Consider the following 19,861-nt stretch of genomic DNA (forward strand, 5'->3'; position numbering starts at 1 on the left):
AATTTTCTCAGGGCTGCAAGATGAAGACCAGATTAGAAAAGCCTACACGGGCCACGTCTCGGCAACTGTAACAGCAGAGACATTCATGCCATGCAGAAGAGAATACCAGGCTGATGCGTAATACTGATCTGAATAGGTCTAATCATAAAAGCATTGTGTCTCCAAACAGCACAGGCTCTGACAGCAGCAGTGGGCGTATATGAGAGGAAGTGTTCGGACGCAAAGTGACTCGGTGCAGTGAAATTTCAAACATGCACGACAAAAGAGCACTTGAAAAGGCAAACGAATAAAGTTATAACTGCGCTTAAAACTGCCTTTATAGCCAATTCATTACTGTAAGTACTGCTTTTAAGAAGAATGTTTATTACAGAGTGTTACAGTTTTATATTTGTTAAAATAAACATTACGTGCAATAGCAACATTATTAAAACAACACCTTACAGCACAGACACATATACAGTGTTTTCATATTCAAAGAACATCTTTTGTGTCTTCCAGTGCATGTACAACTAAATTCGGATATTTATCTGACAACACACCTCAGCATGAGGGTATTTAATGTGTTTACTTCATGTTTTATGCAACCAAAGTGAGCTGTTGAAGCACTTACTGCCTGAGTATGTGAGAGTGAAAAGGGGAAAAGTCAGAGAGGGTGATATAAAGGAGGAAAACAGAGAGAAAACAACTGAAAAGAAAGGGAAAAGGAATAAGATAATGATAGTTTTTCGTGTGTGCCATTTCTCTTGGGTCTCTTGTCGCATTAGCATGCACTGCGGCGCTCATCTGGGATGATACACGTGGAGTGAAACCCAGGTCCCGCCATAATTACATTCCACCATTCGCCCTCTCCCTTCACGTTCCCTCTCTTCTCTCCAGACACATCCTCTTCACAGCCATTATAAACCAGCTTTACACATAACCAGCTCCCTCTATAGTAATAACGCTGTCAGTCAAGCAGGCGTAAAACTTTCCACCAGCAGTACAGGGTGGGGGTGGCTGATGCAAAATCAGAGTTTGCTCGTATTTGTGAGGTAACTAGATCCAACCTGGCCTTTTCAACCGCTCACACAAATCATACAGTAGTGGAGGTGACCTTTACAGTTACGGAATTTGATGACAAACTTTGTGCCTTGTGTCCAAACGTGTACAATGTGGGGAAAAGAATTATGTGACACAAAAGCCACAGGTTTAAATTGACTATGCAATAAGAAATACACTGGAAAAAAAAAATTATACACTACCAGATTTTAATGTTTTTTCAAAGAAGTCTCTTCTGCTCACCAAGCTTGCATTTATTTGATTCAAAGTACAGCAAAAACAAGAAAATTTTGAAATATTTTTACTATTTAAACAGTTTTCTATTTTAATATATTTTAAAATGTAATTTATTCCTGCGATCAAAGCTAAATTTTCAGCATCATTATTCCAGTCACATGATCCTTCAGAAATCATTCTAATATGGTGATTTGCTGTTCAAGAAACATTTATTATTATTATTACTATTATTACTATTATTATCATCATTTTCAGGATTCTTTGATTAATAGAGAAGATCCAAAGATCAGATTTATCTCAAATAAGGAATGCTTTAAATTGAACAAAAGTGATATTTAAGACATTTATAATGTTACAAAAGATTTCTATTTCAGATAAATGCTGTTCTTTTGACCTTTATATTCAAAGAACCCTGAAAAAATTACACTCCACTGTTTTCAACACAATAATAATATTAATAATAATAAATGTTTTTGAGCAGCAAATCAGAATAGTAGAATGATGCTAAAAATTCAGCTTTGAAATCACAGGAATAAATTACATTTTATAATTATACTCAAATAGAAAACAGTTATTTTAAATCGTAGAAGTATTTCAAAATGTTACTGTTATTTGCTGTACTTTGAATCAAATAAATCCAGGCTTAGTGAGACTTCTTGTTTAAAGAGACTTCTTTAAAAATTAAAAATCTTACTGTTTAAAACTTTTAACTGGTACTTTGTAGCACTATTGTTTATTGCATTCATCTATTAAAATTGTAGTCTTATTTTTTTTTTTATCGTAATTTAGTTAAAACATTTTTTTTTTAAAAAATCAAGAAATATTATTTTAAGTTTAATAAGTTAATATTCAATTTCGTTTCTTAAGCACATTTATCATAATCTATACAAGGCTGCTTAGAGGGGGGGAAAAAATAAAAATTTGCCGATTATGATTTTTTTTTTTTTTTTGGACAATTAAGTATGCTGCCTTCCGACTTAGAAAAGTTGGAAAATATCACTTAAAGTTTGACCTTTAATTTGGAAAGGAAGTTATTATTTCAGATTTCAAATGTTTTTAGGAAATGTTTGTGTAAATGCATACATTAAATAATTGAATACTAATTAACTTCTTTGTGTGTTTTATGGCCTTATTTCAGAGACATAAACATTTTAGTTTTTTACTAACCACGCATAAATGTTGTTTTCTCAAAAATACAAATTTGTACATACATGCTGCTCACATATTATTGTAACCCAGTTAGTGCTGAATACAGTATAAACAGACTTTAGTTATTTGGGCATGTCAAAACTTCTCCAGGGCCCCAAAACCCCCTCAGACTCAGAAGGTTAAGAAAGAGAAAGACTTACCAAATATGTCTTGACCTGGAGAAGGTTTTGTCCACTCTGTGGAGAAAAAAAACCCATAGCATTATTAAAAAACACAGGCATTTTAAATGTTTCCATAAATACTGACACAACTGTACCACCCTTACAGCCATTACACAAAAAGGGCAGTAATTGATTTCACGCTTTCAACACATTCTGGCAATCAATCTCCACCCAGAGCCTGCTTAATGCTAAAGGCTAATCAATTCACTGCTGACGAATTCCTGATGCACTTTAACACTCGACTTGATGTGATAATGACTCAGCAAATCTATCAAGTTAACGAAGAGTGAGGACCAATAGGATCGTGAAGAACCACTGAAGCACATCATCAATTAATACAAGCAATTGCCATCACTAAAATCCTTTGAAACATTTCCGCCATCCTCTCTCAGTGTGCGGTATGCAAAACCTTAGTCAGACTTTGTGTTAATGCATAACATTTCTTTTGATTTTGATGGAAAACTCAACAGTTCTGCTCAACAAAAGCTGTAGAATTGTACAGAGGGCATTTGCGGTTGCGAGACGCTAATGAGACTCTAACGTTTTTCTGAAGAGCAGCTGCGGCTTTGTTCTAAGAATACGCTATGACTCTGCTGGGTTTAAAAACAGCTCAGTCCTCAGATGTGTTCTGAATAAGACCTTTCAGAAGACTGAATATCATAATAGACAATGCTGAACACAATGGCAGATTCGCATGAAAAAGAAACCTTATTTTTCTAGCTAACATAATAGGTGTCATTTTGTATCTTGCCACAAGGTGGTTCTACAAACCCCTATGTTTGGTTAAAGACATTGTGCATCATTTATGCACATGCCAAGTACATGCATTTTGTCAGAAAGTTTTGAACAAGAATCAATAACCTTGAAATCCTTAAACAAAAAAATTGAGGCCGCTGCTTCAGGATATCTCCAACTACTTTGCTGTAAATGTCAGACCTCCACTGTCAATCATAGCACTAGTGTGTCCTCCAACCTTCTGCTGAGTGTGAGGGAAAAGTGTGGCTGTTGTGTCAACAAAATGAGTTAACACTTCAGGTAGAGCATAGAGTAACAAATATTTCCATAACCTTGTGGGAAAGGACAAACAGTGACTTTGATAATTTATTGACTGCTGAAGTTATCAGTCTTCGTGAATTATTTTGAATAATGAAGTAGGGCTGTTGTCTGACTAAAATGTCATTTTAATTATACAACTAGTCAAAAGTTTTTGAACAGTAAGATTTTTAAATTTTTTTTTTTTAAGAAGTCTCTTCTGCTCACCTGGCCTGTATTGATCCAAAGTACAGCAAAAACTCCACAAATTTGAAATAATTTTACCATTTAAAAGAACTGTTTTCTATTTGAATATATTTTAAAATGTAATTTATTCCTGTGATTTCAAGCTGCATTTTTAGCATCATTACTCCAGTCACATAATCCTTCAGAAACCATTCTAATATTCTGATTTGTTGCTCAAAAAACATTTATTATTAAAATTATGTTGAAAACAGGTAAGCAGAATTTTTTTCAGGTTTTTTTTAGGATGAATAGATGAAAAGTTTAGAAGGACAGCATTTATCTTTTGTAAAATTCTAAATGTTTTTATCATCACTTTTGATCAATTTAAAGCATCCTTGCTTAATAAAAGTATTAATTTTTATAATTTCTTTCCCAAAAAACAAAACAAAAACAAACATTGTATTTTTTATTTTTTATATCAGATAAAAGCTGATCTTTGAATCTTTTTATTCATCAAAGAATCCTGAAAAAATGTTCCCAACAGTTTTAAATATTGATAATAATAATACAAAATGTTTCTTGAACAGCAAATCAGCATATTAATTTGATTTCTGAAAGAGCATGTGACACAGAAGACTGGAGTAATGATGCTGAAAATGTAGCTTTGATCACAGGAATAAATTACACTTTAAATTATATTCAAACAGAAAACAGATTTTAAACAATAAAATTACTTTTTTTGCTGTTCTTTTGGACCAAATAAGTGCAGGCTTGGTGACTTCTTTAAAGAACATTAAAAATCTTACTGTTCAAAAACTTTTGACTGGGAGAGTACTTTACATGCATTTTATTTAATCAAATGGGTATTTCATGCTTAAATGACTTATTGCTGAATTTAAGTGCATGCCAGGAGGATTCAGTTTTGTAATTTCACTAAAGGAAAAGGAAACCAAAAAATTACATTTGCATAAGATTTACTCAGCCTCATGCCATCCGGGATGTAGAAGAGTTTGTTTCTTTATCATAAATTTAGCATTACATCACTTGCTCACCAACAGATCTTCTATAGTGAATGGGTGCCGTCAGAATTAGAGCTGACAAAAACATCACAACAATCCACAAGTAATCCACACCACTTCAGTCTATCAGTTAACATCCTATGAACCAAAAAGCTGCGTGTTTGTAAGAAACAAATCCATTATTAAAAGCAAGTGATGAAATGCTGAATTACTCCAAATCAATTCTAATGATGAAACAAACTCATCTACATCTTGGTTAGCCTGAGGGTAATAAGTTTTTGGGCAAACTACAACTTTAAATCATTAAACAGGATTTATATAGATATATGTGCAAACCAGCAATGTAAGATAAATGTATAAAATATAGGTCCAAAAAGCATTGACAGATGTCATATGCAATTTTTTTGTCATATGCCATTTTGGCCTTTTTCATGCTTTTTAACAGAGAGGACAGTAGAGATTGACAGGAAAGTACTGGGTGGAGAGTTGGGAACGGGATTGGCAAAGGACCACGAGTTGGGACTCTAACTCGGGTCACCCGAGGTGCAGCTGCACTACATGTCAGTGGGCTAACCGCTAGGCTATTAGCACCAACATTATATGCCATTTTATTAAAAACTAAAATCAAACTGTATATGACACAAACAAACCACTCAGTTTACACAAATGCCTTGCAAATACCCCATGAGTCCAGGAGTAAATATTGGAGCCCAGTGTAAAAACAAGGCCTATAAAACCACCACATGAGGGATCAGTGTGTGTTTGTGCAAGCATGTGTCCGTAAACACGCTGGACCAAACAGAACCAGTTTCAAAATGTGTATGCAATCCAAAATACAAACCTGTTAGACCTGACAATGTGGGTAAAAAGCCAAAGAGCAACAGGTGTATCACAATACACAATGTCTTTATGGCTAATGTGTTATTTCAACACAAAACCGCTTAAAACTTCACGTTTTAGAGATAGGGGCAAGATGAATGTAACAAATTACTACATGACTCATGTTTCCATCATCCCTTTTTGTCAGAAAAACACATTTGAGTGAGCTGACATCATCTTAAGATCATCAAACCGTCAGCAGCTCAACTGAACCGTTTTAACCAAGCAGGCGTAACAACACAGAATCAAGTGACAAAATGTGCAAGCATAACAGATGTGCATGTAATAACTTACTTTTGTGAATAAAAGAAACTTTAGAATAAAATAATCCAGTTATTAAATTAGTTTATCTGCTTCTAGATAGTTAAAACCACCATACATTTGGTGGTTATTACATTAAAATTATATATATACTTAAACACTATATATTAAAGCTGAAATCCTGAAAAACCTACCACTATTTCTGAAGAGTCTGAAAAGAACTACTTACCTCACAAAAACACTCTTACTCGTTGGGAAGTACATTGCGAAGTAATACGAAACTCTGTCAACAAACCTGGAACTACTTCATAACCATGCACTAAATTAATTAGCACCTTCCAACATGCATCAACCAATCAGAATCAAGCATTCACAAGTGTCATGGTATAAACACTGTTTAGAAGACATCATGTTTACTGCTCACGCTAAATATATGAATCAAGTTTTTAGTAAGAAAAATGAATAACACTGGATCCTACAAGAGAAATTGGGCATTTAACAAACAGAATAATCAGTGAACATTAACTACAACAGCTAAAACATGACATTCAAAGCCACCGTCATCCGTCCTTGTCCCACATACGAGTCCCACACAAATCTCCAGTAGTGTCTCTTACCCCCCATATGCTCCAAAAGTGAAGCTCCTCTTCCTGTGAGACATTCTTCTGTTTTTCCTCTTAACCTCCTACTCTGACAGCCTCTTCTTCTCCGTCTGTCTCTTTCTCTCTTTGACAGAGGGCACTTGTTTTGTGCCTCTGTCTCAGTGTGTGAGAGCGTGTCCCTCCTTCTCTGCTTCCCATCCCTCCTCTCTTCCCTCCCTTTCACTACCTGAGACGGAGGACCCAGAGCTGTGAGCAGGTGCGTGTCTATCAAATGGTTTCTTTACTTTGAGACACACACATATAGGTCAGCGACTAACATAAAGGTCCAAGAGGAAGAAAAGAAACAAATGAAAAGATTAAAAGAGTTTAAAGACTTTTTAAAGACTCGTTTAAAATGTAACCCAGCCTTATGAGAAGCTGTAAAAACCTTTACAAGTCAAAACCCAGATCTAACATGATTAATCATAATCCTGGTTGTATGCTATCATACAATTTTTACCATAATTGACGAATTAAGAGTTGTCAATCATGTGTGTCATACATATATATATATATATATATATATATACATACATATATATAATATATATATAAAATGTATAAAAATGTGTAATTAAGCCAAAAAAAAAAAAATTAAATAACTAATATTAAATAAAAATTAAGGCAATTAGTAATAATATAATTAAATACACAATTCTTATATTTTTAATACACTACCAGTCAAATGTTTTTGAACAGTAAGATGTTTAATGTTTTTTTTCTTAAAGAAGTCTCTTCTGCTCACCAAGGCTGCATTTATTTGATCCAAAATACAGAAAAAAACTGTAAAATTTTGAAATATTTTTAGTATTTGAAATAAATCTTTTCTATTAGAATATATTGTAAAATGTAATTTATTCCTGCGATTTTAAAGCATCATATTTTATATAAATATTTATATATAATTTATAACATCATTACTCCAGTCACATGATCCTTCAGAAATAATTCTAATATTCTGATTTACTGCTCAAAATTTATTATTACTCATAAACATTAATAATAATAGAAAAACACAATTAAAGCTTTTGAATACTATAGTGTATAATGTTACATATTACATGTATAATGCTTTTTATTTTAGATAAATGCTGATCTTTGGATCTTTCTGTGCATCAAAAAAATCCTGAAAAAAAATGTACTCAATCAACTGTTTTAAATATTTTAAATAGTAAAAATATTTCACAATATTACTGATTTTGCTGTATTTTGGATCAAATAAATGCAGGCTTGGTGAGCAGAAGAGACTTCTGTAAAAAATATAAAAAATGTTCAGAAATTCAAAAACTTTTAATGAAAGTGATGAAACTTTTGATGTGAGGGTTAAAAGGTTTTTTATGTTTTCACACACACAAGCACACACACACACACACACACACAAATAAACAAAGTCTTTTTTTGTGGTCATATTGAACAGTTTGTACAGGTGGAAATGTAGCAAATGGAAGCATTAATATATTCTGCATTCTGCTCAACGCTGAATATAAAGCTCTAACATAATAAAACACTCCCACTGGTGCTGTACAACTGATGAATTTAAAACCATGATATATTATATTTAATAAACGTACTAGAACTTCTTCAATTAAAAGTTACTTGAGAACCAGCTGTACTATTTTCTCAGGCAGATCTCTTAAAGACTAACATATATAACCTTTGGTAACCTCAGGCTCAGATAAATGCATGTTTGCTGTACGGAAACAACGGCAACAGCACAATGTGATTTCACATCAGCTGATGGAGAGCTCAGTGTGAGTAGTTAAACATCTCTTGCTTGCCTGTTTCTCTTTCTCTCAATTAGTTGTTGACATTAGTTGTTAAACAATCATTATTTTTTATTGAACTTAATAGCAGAATGACCGTTACTATGGTAAAAACCCATTACTCCTTTATAGCTCATTAAACTTTAAACTCATGTTTCATTTAAGTCATTAATGTGTCTCATGAAACTCCAAATGAAAAATAATTAAGGGAATAGTTCACCCAAAATTGAAGATTTGCTAAAAATTTACTCACCCTCTAGTCATCCAAAATGTAAATGAGTTTTTGTGTTCATCAGAACAGATTTGGAGAAATTTAGCATTACATCACTTGCTCACCAGTGGATCCTTTGCAGTGAATGGGTGCAAATGCATCATTAAACCAATTTTACTTTTTAAACAGTCACTTCTGGGCAAAATTTCAAGAAAAAGTTCATCCCCTGTTGTCCTCTCACAACAAAAACCAATTGTTTAAAACTGTATTCGCTTATAAAGGGTGCTTGATCTGTGCATATTTCTCTCCTGATTCAGACAAGATGGCTTTTACACTAGACAAAGCAATACTAAGGACTTTGTTAATTACAATGGACTGGAGTGGTGTGGATTATTTCTGGATCATTGTGATGTTTTTATCAACTCTCATTCTGACGGCACCCATTCACCGCAAAGGATTTATTTGTGAGCAAGTGATGAAATGCTAAATCCCAAACTTTTAAAATACATAGCACTACCCAATTCTCTGTGTGCCAGATGAGCTAGTCCCTTGCCAGAGCCTTGAAATAAGTCTAAAACAATCAAAAGTGACCCAAGGGGACATCCAAAGTCAATTCAATAAATGAGATTATTTAATAGGTTGGGTAGCCGTTAGTGTCCTGATCTGAGAGACAGACGGGCGTCTAGTTTCTGCGGCACAGGACATTTCATAATCACTTTGAAATGTCGTGTCATGGGGTCAGACTGTCTGAGACAAAAGCCATTAGAGCTCTTCTCCTACAGCTAATGCTAAAGGTGACCATTCATTTTTAAAGGGACGTCACTTCAGAGAGCCCCAATTATTGGTGGGTATTACTATTTGTCTAGGATTCATGTGATACTATAAGTAAAATAAGGCAATTTGATGCAGTAAGATTTTTGAGTTCTCAACAATAGTTTTTTTTAGATCTGTTCAGTAAGGATACTTTGTTCAGCCAACATAAATTTGTTTGTTCATGCCATGCTGATTGTCTTATTTTCCTAAAAATTCTTATCACAGCAACTGAAACAATAACAAAAAAAAAATAAAAATCTGTTTCCCAGATGAAAAAAAGAGTGTGTTATCAATTTTATGTTTATTTACGAAAGGCAAACAGTGAAATGTTATAGAAACCTTAATGGATAACTTAGCCTAATATGTGTTTGTAAAACATCTTACAAGACCAAGATGTCCAAGAAACGGATATAAGTGGTTGAACATACTCTAGGCCTCAAAACTAGACACAAACCTCAAGAACGGTAGCAATCGACGAATGTTAAAAAGATGAGCTCTTTACATCACAGTACAACAAATAACTAACAATAGTGACAAAACAACAACAAAAAAGTTTAAATGAAGTCAGCAAACAAAAAAATAATAATCCTATAACAGTAACTGCATATTTTTTTCATGCTGGGCACTCACAAAGCCTTAACATTTCAACAATATGAATATTTGACTAGGTGAGACAACATTTGGGATCATTTTGTCGGTCTGACAAGGGTTTTTATGTAGTTTCAAGAAAATTGCATTGCATTTGAGACTCAAAAGGTTTATTAAACTGTAAAATATGCAGTTGCATTTTTTTTTTTTTTTACAGTTATCCAAATCACATTGTCTATTATTTCTTGTCCTATTTTCATTATGAATATGAATAAAGGCGGCAAAATGGCAAAAATGTTAAACATAATTATATATATTTAGCATGGATGTGTTAAATTGACAACTTGTATAAGGATACTTTTTTAAGCAGTTAAAAAAGATTTTATTTTGAATAAACACTGTTCTTTTAAACTTTTTTTTTTTTTTTTTCCATCAAAGCATCCTAAAAAACAGTATCACAGGTTTCAAAAAAATATTAAGCAGCACAACTGTTTTCAATATTGATAATAAATTAGCATATTAAAATGATTTCTGAGGGATCACATGACACTAAAGACTAGAGTAATGGCTGATGACAATTCAGCTTTGCATCACAGTAATAAATAAAATTTTAAAGTTTATTAAAATTGAAAGCCATTATTTTAAATTGCAATAATATTTCACAAATATCACAGTTTTTCTGTATTTTTTTATTAAATAAATGCAGACTTTATAAGCATGGGACTTCTTTAAAAAACATTTAAAAAATGTATTGATCAAAAATATATAGATAGGTATGAAATATTAAGCAATATTTCATAACTTTTTTATTATTATTATTATTATTATTATTATTATTGGGGGGAGGGGACTTTTTTAGAATATTAGAGGCTGGAAATTGAAAACAATTAAAGTGTCTGTCACTGGTTAACCAGCTGTAACTGGTCAAATTTTTATGGTGTTGTTCTTGGTTTGGACTTTTAGATGAACATACTTTCCCCCAAAATTAATAAAAACATAAATGCAGCTTTGATGAGCATAAAAAAAAAAAAAAAAAACTTAAAAATTGTATTGATCCTAGCCAGCCAGCCAGACAGACGGACAGATAGATAGATTTATTATTATTATTTGGGCTTTTGAATATTTGAGGTTAGAAAAATAATTAAAATGTCCGTCACTGGTTAACCAGCTGTGACTGGTCAAATTTTTTATAGCATTGTTCTAGATGAACATATTTGGCCCCAAAATTAATAAATTAAGACTTAATATGCATCCTTGCCATTTTGACTCATACGTACTCTCTCTCTCCATCTCCCTCTCTCTGTGTCCTCTATGGGGACACATGTAGGTAGAAACAAGACTATTTACTCTGGTTAATTTGTGAACAGCTGATATGGGAAGGGCACCAGGAGATTAATTAGTCTGTAACAGCCCATGTCACACACACACACACATTATTAAAAGCAGGTCAAAAAAGTCAAAAGCAGCTACAAGAACAAGTTATGCAGCAGCGTCCTTTAAGAGGCCAAACAGCATGGCGCCTGAACACTGAGATATTCAGACACACTCAGTAATAACAGAATAAATCTCTGACAAGTACAGTAAAGAAATTCAATTTACAGGAAATTAAAGATGCCCTTTTTACTTTAACACAAAAGGCATCAACAGGTCTAAATTGCTGTAAGCTGGACAGTATTTCCTGCAATAAGTTCTAAATGAAGTCTATGTGCAGAACTGGTTTCTAAGGGAGTAGGTTAGCTGAATTCAGGCCAGGCCAGTAAGTTAGTTCCTGGAAAGCTTAAAGCGTAGAGCAGAAATATGGCAGAAAGGGATCTGATCAGCACTGCCACCATGTGGTACTACACTCCCAATGCACATCCCACAATTCAACACAAAACACTACAGTACCATATATAAAAACAAAGGTCAATTAAACTCTTAAAGGGACAGTTCACCCAAAAATGAAAATTTGATGTTTATCTGCCCCCCCAGGGCATCCAAGATGTAGGTGTCACCTACATCTGTAGGTCACCTACATCTTGGATGCCCTGGGGGTAAGCAGATAAACATCAAATTTTCATTTTTGGATGAACTATCCCTTTAAGATATAATGTTGCTACTTCTCCATAAGTTAATCAAGCATGCTGCAGCCTACTCAAGTTTCACCTAATAATGGAAATTCTGTAAAACAGGACAAAAAAGCACTATTAAGAGTATTCTTAAGTCATTTTGCCTATAGTGAATTCTCATGCACGCTCATGCACAATCAAACCTAGTGCATTTGGACATGAAGAGCTTTTAAAGTCATATTTACAAGTAGAAAACTCTCTGTGTAGTCATATTTACCAATGCTCTGTGAAATTCCAGGGGTAAAAAAAGTTGCATATTCAGATGCAGATTTTGCGTTCAAGTAGGTCATGCAAATTCACCATGTCAACCAGCAGAAAGCTGCTTGATGTTAAAGGAGAACTCCACTTCCTGAACAACAATTCACAAATAATTTACTCACCCCCTTGTCATCCAAGATGTTCATGTCTTTCTGCCTTCAGCCGAGGAAGAAGGGTCTCATCTAGCAAAACGATCTGTTTTTTTAATACTTAAGCACAAAAGCTCGTGTAGCACAGGCTCTGGGAAGCGCATCCATGACACTACTATTGAATCACGTCAAAAGGTCACGCGGAACGAAGGTGGAACTACAGAACCTGTGTTTACAAAGCGAACGCGCAAAGACTAAGAAAGTGCAAGTAAGTTTGTAAACGCTGTTTACAAACAAAAAAAAAAACATTTTACAGACTCGGACCTTTGAGTCTCGTTCAGCAAAATGAACGAATCTTTTTGAATCATTTTGTTTCCATTTAGCAAAATATAATTAAAATGTTACGTGTTACTTCCCTAACACATCTCCTGGTTACACAAACGTTGATCACTACAAACACAAAGACAAAACTATGATGTTATAAGAAACAGAAAAGATTAATTCATTGTAGATGGTCTTTAGTCTATGAGTAGCTCACCTCACCTCTTATCTGACAAGTTTTCGGGTTTGAGTCGTCCGTTCATCACATGACAGCCCCATAAGATGAACAAATGACTCAAAAAACCCGAAGACTCAAAACAGGTGAACCAATTCCAGTACAGAACCTAACAGGATGTTGCACATGCGCGACTGAACGAATCACTCCCCGAGACGACTCGTTCGTCCTGAGTCATATTGAAGATTCGTTCAAAATGAAATAATCGTTTAAGAACGACCCATTACTAATTCGTAGCATCGTGGACACACATCCCAGAGCCTGTGCTACATGAGCTTTTGTGCTTAAAAAGTATACAAATTTTTATTTTTTGAAAAAAATGACCGATCGTTTCGCTAGATAAGACCCTTCTTCCTCGGCTGGGATCGTTTAGAGCCCTTTGAAGCTGCATTTAAACTACATTTTGGAGGTTCAAAATCGGGGCACCAGTGAAGTCCATTATATGGAGAAAAATCCTGAAATGTTTTCCTCAAAAACCATATTTCTTTACGACTGAAGACAGAAAGACATGAACATCTTAGATGACAAGGGGCTGAGTAAATTATTTGTAAATTGTTGTTCTGGAAGTGGAGTTCTCCTTTAACAGTGACTACTGTGTGAGAGCTGATGGATGTAATGCTACACTATTGACAGTTTAGCTTCTTTCACCCACAATATTTTGCCCCAAAAGGTGACCACACTTTTACAATAAAGCACAGACTCCTTGGAAGAGTTAATAAAAGGAGAAGAGTGAGGTTTTAAGACGGCGTACCTTCAGCTCAATGTCAGGTGTGGTTACCTGGCAACACGTACCGCTGTCTGCTGCGAGATACAATGCCGTCTATTGTCTCTTTCAGCACTTTGGATAGCGGCGGGCATCTGAGAGCACATGTAGACACACAAGCAGACAACCACATGTGAATACACGGCCGTGTGCGTTTCTTTTCTAAGAACTCATGTTATTTACCAAGTGCGCCGTGAACGACAACAGCATGTGTTCTCTACAGAAACCCATCAATTTACATCTGCAGTCTGCTGGGAAGAAGTACACAAGTTTTCACAGAGCGCTTATATACGAGAAACAGGACTGCCTCAGGCTGTGAGCAAGCAATGCTGGGAGTCCAATCAAATAACCTCCGTCTGAGCAAGGTTCCGGCTTCTCTCTTCCAGCAAAGCTTTTAACACAACAAAGGCAATATTTTAATTTATTACTAAAGTATTAGCTGAAAAATTTTATTGTTTTAAAGCAGCTTTACAGAAAATTAAGTCATTTGACCAGTGTGCAAGCTTAAGAAGGCAGTGGCAATGAAAAAGGATATTCTAAAACATAAGCTATATACCAATGAAAGTAACATTTAAAAATAAATCAAAACTATTTTTTGTGTCGCAAAACAAAGCAAAACGACAACAAAAACAACAACAACAAAACTACTTTTATAATATTACAGTATTTTGGTGTTGTTCTTTTATAGCCAAAATGCATTTTGTAAATAAATAATAATAAATAATAAATAATAATTCCACAAACTGACAGTGTATATTTAAAATTATTTTTACAATATAATTATTTATTAATTTAAAATCTTTTTTTTTTTTTTTTTTTTTTTTTGTTCTTTAATTTAATTTTAGTTTAAGTTTTGTTTTGTGCCTTCATCATTTTTATTTTCATTAAGATTTTTTTTTTCCCAATTCTGGTGTAACTTTAATTTTTTACTTTAGATACTTTACATTTTGGTTGTTATATTTCAATTTTTTCAGTTTTTTTTTTTACGTTTTTTTTTTTTTTTTTTATTTAAGTTTTAGTAATTTTGTTTTGTGCCTTCATTTTATCATTTTTATTTTATTTATTTATTTTTTTCAATTTGGCTTTAATTTGAGATGTTTACTTTAGATACTGTAGTTACTTAATATTTCAGTTTTAGTTATATTTTTAAGTTTTTCGTTTTAATTTTAGTTTATGTTTTAGTAATTTTGTTTAGTGCATTTATCTTTTTTTATTAGTTTTTTTTTCAATTCTTTTAATTCAAATTTTTACTTTAGATGCTTTACGTTTTGGTTGATATATTTACATTTTAGTTTAATTTTGAAGCTTTTCATTTTAATTTTTCATTTTAAAGCTTTTCATTTTAAAAGTTTTAGTAATTTTGTTTTGTGTTTTCATTTTTATTATTTTTTTTTTTCAATCCAGCTTTAATTTTAATTTTTTACTTTAGATACTTTACATTTTGATTGTTGTATTTCAATTTTAGTTTTATTTTTAAGTTTTTCATTTTAATTTTAGCACATTTGTTTTGTGCGTTTATTTTTATTTGTTTTATTTATTTATTTTGTTTCTCAATTCTGTTTTAATTTTAAAACTTTACTGTAGATTCTTTACATTTTGGGTGTTATATTTAAATTTTAGTTTATATTATATTTATTTCACTCATATTTATTTAAGTTAGTTGCCAAGGCAACATTTTGAATCTTTGTTTAGAAATTTCTTCACCTAATCTAAGTTTTTCATCTAATATTCATATTGAATTCCATTTTTAATTACTGAAAACAATTTTTTAACACTGATCACAGGCCTCAGTCTGAAAACACTATTAGACATTACTAGACACATGAAAATCACAGTAGTGAGTCAAATCACTAACACCACCCAAACAAGACACAGCAGCTCTAAATACACTCACACCCATCAACACCTTAGAAAGCAATGGTGAGTTTAGTACTCTAAAAATCTAGTTCATTCTTCAAAGCACCCGGAGTAAGTGACAGTGTGGACTGTGTAATTCATATAAAGTTCCTCCACATTTCGGGAATCTGCACATTCATATATCGCCACAGTTCGTCTGCTCTCTGCGCGCTTCGCCTCAGATCTGCTCTTCAGTGTGATCTTCAAAGCCTGCGGCACCGTTTCATGGCTTACTGCTCGGGTTGACCGATCTCAGCCAGCGTGTGTTGTTCTGTCCGACCGATCTCTCCCCCCCACTGTGTGTCTGACCTCCAGATGAGCGAGCGCTGCCGGCAGACCGAGGCTGCTTGAGACATCACAGACGAGCAGAGCGAGTGCGAGCGAGGGGGAAAAAAAGAGATAAGAATGTGTCACAAAGAATGTGTCTCAAAGTGTGAGAGTGAAATGCTGTGTGCATATGTGTGTGTCTGGGTGAAATCTGCAGTAAATGAGACTCACAAGATGACCCTCTTTAACCGAACAGGAATACCATCACTGACTACTTTCTATGCAACCTAAGTGAACCTGTCTGCATAAATGCATTTCAAATAGACAGACAGGACGGTTACAGAGATACTACCAGAGAAAAATTGAGCTATTTTGAAGACTTTTCATTTCTAAGTCATTTACATATGAAGACAGTCTGAGATGTTTCTCCTAAGACTCTTTAAATGGAGCCAACTGATCTATAAAACTAATGCGAATAGCATAGCTCAGACCATTTGGTCTTGGAAGAATTTGATGAGAAATATTTATATTCTCATATGTGACCATAGTCCACAAAACCAGTCACAAGGGTCATTTTTTTCAAAATTGAAATTTGTACATCATATCAAATCAATATTTGGTCGAGATACAACTATTTGAAAATCTGGAATCTGAGGCTGCAAAGGAAAAAAAAAAAAAAAATCTAAATATCAAGAAAAGTGCCTTTAAAGTTGTCCAAATTAAGTTCTTAGCAATGCATATTACTAATCAAAAATTAAGTATTGATAAATTAAAATTAATTAAAATTAAAATTAAGATGGTCAACTAAAAATACGGAATCTGAGGGTGCAAAAAAAAATAAAATAAAAAATATTAAAATAATAAGTATTAAGAAAATTGCCTTTAAAGTTGCCATTAAAGTTGTGCAAATGAAAAAAAAATGGAAATATTAAGAAAAGTGCCTTTAAAGTTGTCCAAATTAAGTTCTTAGCAATGCATATTACTAATCAAAAATTAAGCTTTGATAAAGTAAAATTAATTAAAATTAAGATTTTCAACTATTTGAAAATCTGGAATCTGAGGGTGTAAAAAAAAAAAAAATCGAAATGCATATTACTCATCAAAAAATAAGTTTTGATATATTTACAGTAAGAAGTTTACAAAATATCTTCATGGAACATGATCTTTCCTTAATATCCTAATGATTTTTGGCATAACAATGTATTGTAACCCAAACAATGTATTGTTGGCTATTGCTACAAATATACCCGTGCTAACTTACGACTGGTTTTGTGGTCCAGGGTCACATACTGAAATCTTTAACTTTTGTTTGCAGATGTTCCGGCAGAATAATCACAAATATGATCTCTTCTCTCCAAGCAATGAGTTTCAAAGAAAAGCAAGGAGTCTTCAGCTTCAATTTTTCTTTTGAGAGAAAGAGCAGCCTTTCAAAGTGAGCTTCAATTATGCTCAGAAAAGTCAGAGATTTCAGTGTGAACTTAAATATTTATCCTCAACTTCTTTCTAAGAACAACTAATATGTTAGCAATAGTCTTATTTGTCTTTTTTATTTACCCTAGGCAACTTTAGGGACAAAACTGACCTTTAAAAGAAGCAAAACTGAGAACTCATTTGTTTTCTCTAAATTAATGTAAAGTAGAAATTACAAGCATATTTTTGGGGGAAAAAGTCTCCATTTGCTCTCTATATAATCTCATTACGGTCTCAGAAGAGCAATCTGACATTTCTACACTCTGAAAAATAGAGGTTCTTTTTTGGCATCTGTGGTTTTAAGAACCTTTAACATTCATGGAACCTTTCCATTCCACAAAACATTCTTTATAGTGGAATTTTAAATGTTTAAAATCTACTAAATGGTTCTTTGGAGAAACAAAAAGTGCTCTTTTATGGCAATGATGCAATAAATGCTGCCCCTTGGTAATATTATTAGAAAACACAGGATTAGTTTCCATTGTTATGCTGATGATACTCAACTATATATCTCAACAAGACCAGATGAAACTTCTGAATTATCGAAGTTAACAGAGTGTGTTAAAAATGTAAAAGACTGGATGACCAATAATTTTCTACTATTAAATTCAGATAAGACTTATCGGACCTAAAAACATAAATATTACATATAAAATATATGTATAAAATATTTTTATAAATATAAAATATTACCCCAATTTTAAAGTCTCTGCACTGGCTACCTATTAGGTTCCGCATCAGCTATAAAATAGTACTTCTTACCTATAAGGCACTTAACGGTTTAGCTCCTGCGTACCTAACTAGTCTTCTACCACGCTACAATCCATCACGCTCCCTAAGGTCACAAAACTCTGGACTGTTGGTAGTACCTAGGATAGCAAAGTCCACTAAAGGAGGTAGAGCTTTTTCGCATTTGGCTCCCAAACTCTGGAACAGCCTTCCTGATAACGTTCGGGGTTCAGAAACACTCTCTCTTTTTAAATCTAGATTAAAGACATCTTTTTAGCCAAGCATTCAAATAATGCATCTCATAAACTTTTCCTGCAGTTATATCTGATCAGATGTTCATTATTAATCTTTTAGCTCTGGTTTAACAAATCTTTCTTTTCTTAGTTTGAACAGCAGCTACGCTAATTATGTTCCTATTTGTTCTCTGTTTTTGCCATGGGATTGACATCCCGTGGTAACTAGGAATTCACAAGCTCCAGTGTGGATCCAGAACACTTAAGAAGAGATGATGCCAACCCCACAGAGGACTTCAGATGATACCAACCCTGAAACAACATACAGCACTACCGAATTCTGCTACTAATTTATAGTGTTCTTTGTCTGTTTGATTACAATTTGGGTTTTTCCGAGTTGTTTGTTCATCTTATGGGGCTGTCATGTGATGCTGATTTTTCTAAAATAAACGAAATGACTCGAAAAAAAGATTGGTTCATTTTGCTGAACAAGACTCAAAGGTCAGAGTCGGTAAGATGATCCGAACTTCCCATCACTACTACGAATCACATCTTCGAATCATCACATCGTCGTTCATCGTCTGTGTACTCCGGCTCAAAAAGGTAGAGTACATTTCTTCACAACTGAAGACAGAAAGACATGAACATCTTGGATGACAACGGGGTGAGAGTAAATTATTTGTGAATTGTTGTTCTGGAAGTGGACTTCTCCTTTAATTTCTTTTCGACTGAAGAATGAAAAAACATCTTGGATGACACAGGGGTGAGTAAATTATTAGGGAATTTTTAATCTGGAAGTGAACTAATCCTTTAAAAGAAATAAAACAAGAAAATCATTATAGGTAGTTATGAAAAAGGAAGGAGACGGTGGGAAATAAAGAGTTAAAGGACCATGAAGCAAACATCTTGTCATGATTGTGTTGGCACATTCACTTCTGGCTCCTGGGCTGCAATGTCGTGTCACCAAATGGCCAAAGTAATGCCAGTGTTGCTGTGGCAGAAGCAGAGCCTGGCAGATATACCAGCTTTTCTTCTGTCCATCAATGCACATTTGATCTAAAACATGGACTAAATGTGATCTTTACATATGCATATACCTGTACAGTCTCACAGTGACTTGAAAAAAATGTTTTTATTAACACTTCTAACATTTTCCTCCAACACTGACTTCTGTTCTAATACAATGACATATGGGTAATGTTTCCATTCATCTTACCAAACACCGCTCCAAATGGGGCGAGAATGACTTGAGGGTTTGATTTTTCAAACTTTCAGATGGCTAGGCATCTGTCTGCTTTTGGCGGTTTGTACTGAGACCATAGTGACACAGCGAACAAATTTATTTCACACGCTTTTCATATTTGAGCCAGAAATCGTGAACTTCTACCAGTCATGCTGTTAAGTCCGACACGACTTAAACCAACTGATAAAAATCTGTTCACAAGTCTGAAAAA

General features: G+C 33.7%; 1 protein-coding gene across 4 annotated transcripts in view; it reads right to left on the bottom strand.

Annotated features, from left to right (window-relative positions):
- The window catches only part of rap1gapb (RAP1 GTPase activating protein b), a 93,898-nt gene that overhangs the window by 47,893 nt on the left and 26,144 nt on the right, over positions 1 to 19,861 (bottom strand). For 2 of the 4 annotated variants that reach the window (XM_051111427.1, XM_051111423.1), the window contains exons 1-2: positions 6,640 to 6,792; positions 2,625 to 2,660 (exon numbers count right to left, since the gene is read on the bottom strand). In XM_051111427.1, the coding sequence (XP_050967384.1) occupies positions 2,625 to 2,660; positions 6,640 to 6,683 (80 nt within the window). In that variant the 5' untranslated portion in view covers positions 6,684 to 6,792. Of the gene's footprint in view, positions 1 to 2,624; positions 2,661 to 6,639; positions 6,793 to 13,800; positions 13,908 to 19,861 lie in introns of those variants that run through there. The other 2 variants (XM_051111434.1, XM_051111433.1) reach the window with 2 other exon arrangements.

Source organism: Labeo rohita, chromosome 6, assembly GCF_022985175.1.
Source record: "Labeo rohita strain BAU-BD-2019 chromosome 6, IGBB_LRoh.1.0, whole genome shotgun sequence".
Taxonomy (NCBI): Eukaryota; Metazoa; Chordata; class Actinopteri; order Cypriniformes; family Cyprinidae; genus Labeo; species Labeo rohita.